Here is a 6,849-nt window from a genome sequence, read left to right on the forward strand (position 1 = left end):
TACTCTAATATTATTGAGAAATCAAATACCCTAATATCATACGGACTGGTAAATTCCCAGGATAAAATAAAGGGGGATAAGCTGCTAGATTCTGAAAGAGGAGTTACGTTTGTATTTTGTGATTACCCTACTGCATTCGCCTTTCAAATCTATTCCTCAGCTTTTCTTTTCTCCAGTCCTGCCAAAGGGTTTTGGCCCAAAACGTCAACTGTGCTTTTTCCATAGAAGCTGCCCGACCTGCTGAGTTCCTGCAGCATTTTGTGTGCATTGCTTCCAGTGATGGTTGGGTGACAAAATTGTCCTACCTGCTGCTTTGGCAGCATCCAGGATTACCCATGCTGTTCATTGCCTGTCCTCCTCGCAGGGGATAGTACTTACAGTGTGGGTGGTTGGCAAGATTATTAAAACATATAAAGGACAGGGGAATGATAGTGAAGTTTAGATGGAAATGGGGTTACTCAAGTAGACAATTTGGTCAGCATGGTTATAAGGCCATAAGACCATAAGATATGGGACAGAATTAGGCCATTTGGCCCTTTGGGTCTGCTCCCTTTTTACCCTCCTTAGCCCCATTCCCCAGCCTTTTCCCCACAACTTTTGATTTAGTGGCCAATCAAAAACCTGTCAAACTCTGCCTGAAATACATCCAAAGACATGACCGCCACAAATGCCTGTGGTAATAAATTCCACAAATTCTCCACCCTCTAGCTAAAGAGATTTCTCCACATCTCTGTTTTAAATGGGTGTCCTTCTACCCTGAGGCTATGTCCTCTTGTCCTGGGCTCTCCCACCATGGGAAGCATCCTATCCATATCTACTCTGTCTAGACCGGGGGTCGGCAACCTGCGGCTCCCGAGCCATTTGTGGCTCTTTCACCTCTGTGCTGCGGCTCCCTGTGGCTTTGGGAAATAATTGGTCAGTATTTAATTAAAATGTATATTATGTTAGTTTGTTAGCTTTTGAAATGTAATTCTAAATTTGAAGATTATGGTGATCTTGTACAATCTAAGTGTGCGACACATTTCCTGGCACATCCGAAACGGCTCACAATTAGCCAGCATTCCGGCTAAGGGAGATAGCCTACGGGGGTTTGTGAGTATGCGTCTTTTGCAGCATCTGCGTCCATGGGGGCTGGGTTGAGGGAGGCTTAAAAGCAAGGCTGTTTAGTTCGAATAAAGTTATTCGACTGCAGTTTACTGACTGCGTGAGCACACCGCTACAACGTGTTTTTATCGCTATTAATATACGTCACCACTGCCAATACCTGACACCCGCCAGTGCGCGATTTCTTTAATTTTTCGATCCAAGGTAAGCCAACTATGGAGAATTCTAAAAAAAGAAAAGTGACTGAAGAAAACAGAACTTTTAATGATACGTGGACAGATTCATTTGCTTTCACTGTTGACGAGACTGGTTTACCGGTATGCTTAATATGCAATGAGAAACTAGCAAACAACAAAAAGTCAAATGTCGCAAGGCATTTCCAGAGTAAACACGCAGCCTTTGCTCAAAAATATCCGGATGGAGATGAGAGAAAAAAAGCCGTTTCGGAACTGATGCGGAAGGTTGATCTGAGCAAAAATCATTTCCAGAAATGGATGAAGTCTGGAAAATCAACGACATACGCCAGTTATATTGCCGCTCAGGAAATAGTCAGGCACGGGAAGCAGTTTACAGATGGTGAATATATAAAAGAATCTTTCATTAAGATTTCAGAACATCTATTCACGGACTTTAAAAACAAGAGTGAAATTGTGCAGAAAATCAGGGATATGCCCCTCTCTGCAAAGACTGTCAAAGACAGAACCATAAAAATGGCAGAAGACATCACAAGACAGCAAATTAAAGACATCAATTCAGCTGTGGCCTACTCGATTGCCTGTGACGAGTCTAAAGACAAAGGTGATATTGAACAAATAGCGTTGTTCTGCCGGTATGTAAACTCTGCCGGGCCACAGGAAGAACTGATTGAGTTGATACCTCTAAAAGACCAAACACGGGGGGAGGACATCTGTGAGGCTGTCTTGAATTGTTTAAGAGCCAAAGGAATAAAGACCACCCATCTGGTGTCAGTAGCTACTGATGGGGCTCCGAATATGACGGGAACGCACAAGGGATTTGTGGCTTTACTGCAGAAGTCGCTGGACAGAAAGCTGCTGACTTTTCACTGCATCTTGCACCAAGAGGCACTGTGCGCTCAAACATCTCCTCCGGAATGCACAGAAGTAATGGATGTTGTCATTCAGATTGTCAATAAAATAATGGCAAAAAGTTTAAATCACCGTCAATTCCGTTTGTTACTGGACGAGATGGAAAGCGCATATTCTGATCTCCTGCTGCACAACAAAGTCCGGTGGCTGTCCAAAGGGGAGGTGCTGAAACGCTTTGTCGCGTGTCTGGAAGAAGTGAAAACTTTCCTGGGCAGCAAAGGGCTCACCTTTCCTGAGCTGGAACAGCCAGAGTGGCTGGAAAAGCTACACTTCATGGTAGACATGACAGCGCACCTGAACACGCTGAACACAGCTCTTCAGGGGAAAGGACGCACAGCCCTGCACATGTTGGAGGATGTTTTGGCATTCGAGCGCAAGTTGACAGTGCTTGCCAGAGATTTACAGAAAGGCACTTTGTCTCACTTCCCCAATTTGAGAGAGTTCAAACAAGGTCACGACATGATAATTTCGGAGTATTTACGTTCTGCAATCATCGCAATGCAAACATCGTTTGGGAAACGCTTCTGTGAGTTCAGAGAGGAAAAAAACACATTATCCTTCCCGGTCACTCCCTTAAGCATCGATCCTTCCCTACTGAATACGACTGCATTGGCAGGTGTGAGTCAACCTGATCTTGAGATGGAACTGGCCGACATAGCCGACAAAGACATATGGGTGTCCAAGTTTAGACGCTTGACAGCAGACCTTGAAGATGTTGCCCGTCAGAAGGCCGTTCTTGCTCAGAATCACAAATGGAGTGATATTGAAAACCTTCCAAAACCGGACAAACGTGTTCGAAACATGGAATGCTATGCCCGACATTTATGTAAACATGAAAAAGTATGCGCTTGGAGTCCTGTCGATCTTTGGATCCACATATGTATGTGAGCAGGTGTTCTCAACATGAACTTTATTAAAAACAAACATCGCGCACGCCTCACAGATGACAGCTTGCGATCCTGTGTAAAGATGAAGGTGACGTCATACAGCCCTGATGTGCAGACGCTGTGCGCTGAGGTCCAGGAGCAGAAATCCCATTAACCAAGTATGATAAATATTTTAATTGCCTATTATTTTATGTATATTCATATTTTTTCATTGTTCAGTGAAATAGTCCTTTTATTTTTCAGGCTGACAGCTGGCTGATGTTATTTTTGGTTTGCTGCTGGCGGACAATTTAAGTTTGGCGTTTTTCATAAATACAAGAAGGGCTCAAATAGACGTTGAGTATTTTACTTAAAAGTAACCTTCAACCCAACGTCTTTTTTTCGGAGTTCAAAATGTTTTTGTTGCATGCAGAAATGTAATTTCGTTTTCTCTGCAGGAGTTCATCAATTTCATAAATGCAACACATTATAGTTTGTTTATACATAGCATAAAGGCAAAAAAAAACGTTGTATGCAGTGTTATTTCATTTTAAATGTCAAACGGGTTTTGCGGCTCCCAGTGTTTTCTTTTCTGTGGGAAACGGGTCCAAGTGGCTCTTTCAGTGGTAAAGGTTGCTGACCCCTGGTCTAGACTTTTCAGCATATGAAAGGTTTCAATGAGATCCCCCCTCATTCTTCTAAATTCCAGCAAAAGCAGACCAAGAGCTATCAACGTTTCTCATATGATAACTCTTTCATTCCTGAAATCATCCTAGTGAAACTCCTCTGGACCCTCTCCAATGCCAGCACATCTTTTCTCAGATGAGGAGCCAAAAGCTATTCACAATATTCAAGGTGAGGCCTCACCAGTGCCTTATAAAGCTTCAGCATCACATCCCTGCTTTTGTATTTTCCTGCTTTTCAGAGCGGGCAGCGGAGTCCGTGGAAGCAGAGTCCTGGGCTTTGGCTAAGTGGGCTTCGGCATAAGGGGACTTCGGTAAGCCTGTGTGATTGCTCGCTGAGGAGTAGAAGGTAAGGTCGCTCGGTGCTTTTTAGACTTATTCTATCAATCCAGTTCAGGTATGGGGGAGACAGTCAGAGCAGTGGTGTGCTCCGTATGCAGTATGTGGGAAGTCAGGGTCAACACAGTTGTCCCTGATGACCACACCTGCAAAAGGTGCGTCCAGCTGCAGCTCCTATCAGACCGAGTTAGGGAGTTGGAGCGAGAGCTGGATGAACTACGGATCATTCAGGAGGCGGAGGCAGAGATAGATAGGAGTTATCAGGAGGTAGTCACACCAAAAAACCAAGAAGTAGGCAGATGGGTGATGGTCCAGAGAGGCAGGGGGAGCAGGCAGAGAGAGCAGAGCACCCCTGCGGCCATTCCCATTAACAATAAGTATACCGTATTGGATACTGTTGATGGGGATGACCTACCAGGAATGAGTTGTAGTGGTCCTGCCTCTGGCACAGAGGTTGAACCCTCAACTAGAAAGGGGAGGAGGGAAGAGAAGAGAGTGATAGTTTTAGGGGATTCTATAGTTAGGGGGGCAGATAGGAGATTTTGTGGGGCAGATCGGGAGTCTCGGATGGTATGTTGCCTCCCTGGTGCCAGGGTCCGGGACATCTCAGATCGGGTGCAGGCTATTCTTGAGAGTGAGGGCATGAACCCAGATGTAGTGGTCCATGTAGGGACCAATGATGTAAGTAAGGTGAGTGAGGGGGTCCTGCTTAGAGAGTTCAGGGAGTTAGGAGTGAAGCTGAAAGGCAGGACCTCCAGGGTGACAATCTCGGGATTGCTACCTGTGCCACGTGCGAGTGAGGCGAAGAATAGAATGATTATGCACATTAATACGAGGCTGAGAGCATGGTGCAGGAAGGAAGGGTTCAGGTTTTTGGATAATTGGTCTTTGTTCCAGGGACATTGGGATCTGTTTCGAAGGGATGGTCTACATCTGAACCGGAGGGGTACTAACATTCTTGCAGGAGTATTTGCCAGTGCTGCTCGGGGGGGTTTAAACTAGATGTGCAGGGGGCAGGGATCCAGATCTGGGCTAAGAATTCTATACTTGAATGCGCGTAGTGTCAGAAATAAGACAGATGAGCTTGAAGCTCAGATGAAAATGGGGAACTACGATATTGTTGGGATAACGGAGACATGGCTGCAAGGGGATCAGGCCTGGGAATTGAGTGTACCAGGATATACGTGCTATCGTAGAGACAGAAATATGGGAAGAGGGGGTGGGGTGGCCCTGTTGGTGAGGAATGAGATTCAGTCCTTAGCAAGAGGTGACTTGGGAACAGGGGAAGTAGAGTCTGTGTGGATTGAGCTGAGGAACAGTAAGGGTAAAAAGACCCTAATGGGTGTTGTGTACAGGCCCCCAAACAGTAGCGTGGATATTGGGTACAAGTTGATTAGGGAGTTAACATTGGCATGTGCTAAAGGTAATGCGGTCGTTATGGGAGATTTCAACATGCAGGTGGACTGGGAGAATCAGGTAGGTGCTGGACCCCAGGATAGGGAGTTTGTGGAGTGTCTACGGGATGTATTTTTGGAACAGCTTGTGCTTGAGCCAACCAGGAACGAGGCTATTTTGGACTTGGTGATGTGTAATGAACAGGAATTGATTAGTGATCTTGAAGGAGCCATTAGGAAGTAGTGATCATAACATGATAAGTTTTTATCTACAATTTGAGAGGGATAGGGGCAGATCAGAGGTGTCAGTGTTGCAATTAAATAAAGGAGACTACGGAGCCATGAGGGATGAGCTGGCCAAAGTTAAATGGGCGGATGCCCTGGCAGGAAAGACAGTGGATCAGCAGTGGCAGATATTCTTGGGCATAATACAAAAGATGCAAAAGCAGTTCATTCCAATGAGAAGGAAGGATTCAAAGAGGGGGAAGGGGCCACAATGGTTGACAAAGGAAGTCAGAGATTGTATAGCATTAAAGAAAAAGAAGTATAACAGGGCTAAGATGAGTGGGAATACAGATGATTGGGAAAGTTTTAAGGAACAGCAGATCTTAACTAAAAAAGCAATACGGAGAGAAAAAAATCAGGTATGAGCTCAGTCTAGCCAGGAATATAAAAGGGGATAGCAAAAGCTTTTTTAGCTATGTGAAGAGAAAGAAGATAGTTAAGAACAATGTTGGCCCCTTGAAGAATGAATTGGGAGAAATTGTTATGGGAAACAGGGAAATGGCAACAGAATTTAATGCATACTTTAGATCTGTCTTCACCAGGGAGGACACAAGCAATCTCCCAGATGTATGGATGGGCCAGGGTCATAAGATATCAGAGGAATTGAGACAGATTGACATTAGGAAAGAAACTGTGATGAGTAGACTGGTAGGACTGAAGGCTAATAAATCCCTGGGTCCAGATGGTCTGCATCCGAGGGTTCTAAAAGAGGTGGCTCAGGAAATTGCGGATGCATTGGTAATCATTTTCCAATGTTCCTTAGATTCAGGATCAGTTCCTGAAGATAGGAGAGTGGCTAATGTTGTCCCACTTTTCAAGAAGGGAGGGAAGGAGAAAACGGAGAACTATCACCCTGTTAGCCTAACGTCAGTCGTGGGGAAGATGCTTGAGTCCATTATTAAGGACGAAATAGTGGCACATTTAGATGGCAGAAATAGGATTCGGCCAAGCCAGCATGGATTTACCAAGGGCAAATCATGCTTGACTAATCTGTTGGAGTTTTCTGTGGGTGTAACAAGGATGTTAGACGAGGGTAAGCCAGTAGATGTTGTGTACCTAGATTTTCAGAAGG

General features: G+C 44.9%; 1 protein-coding gene across 1 annotated transcript; it reads left to right on the forward strand.

Annotated features, from left to right (window-relative positions):
* Positions 1 to 1,078: 1,078 nt before the first annotated feature.
* LOC132400285 (general transcription factor II-I repeat domain-containing protein 2-like) lies at positions 1,079 to 3,714 on the forward strand. Its single transcript, XM_059981254.1, has 2 exons — positions 1,079 to 3,255; positions 3,341 to 3,714. The coding sequence occupies exon 1, from the start codon at positions 1,320 to 1,322 to the stop codon at positions 3,096 to 3,098; it is 1,779 nt and encodes a 592-aa protein (XP_059837237.1). The 5' UTR covers positions 1,079 to 1,319; the 3' UTR covers positions 3,099 to 3,255; positions 3,341 to 3,714.
* The last annotated feature ends 3,135 nt before the right edge of the window (positions 3,715 to 6,849 follow it).

Source organism: Hypanus sabinus, chromosome 10, assembly GCF_030144855.1.
Source record: "Hypanus sabinus isolate sHypSab1 chromosome 10, sHypSab1.hap1, whole genome shotgun sequence".
Lineage (NCBI taxonomy): Eukaryota > Metazoa > Chordata > Chondrichthyes > Myliobatiformes > Dasyatidae > Hypanus > Hypanus sabinus.

Excerpts from the sequence above, each read along its gene's own strand:
- LOC132400285 (XM_059981254.1), top strand. The coding sequence starts at position 1,320 with ATGGAGAATTCTAAAAAAAGAAAAGTGACTGAAGAAAACAGAACTTTT.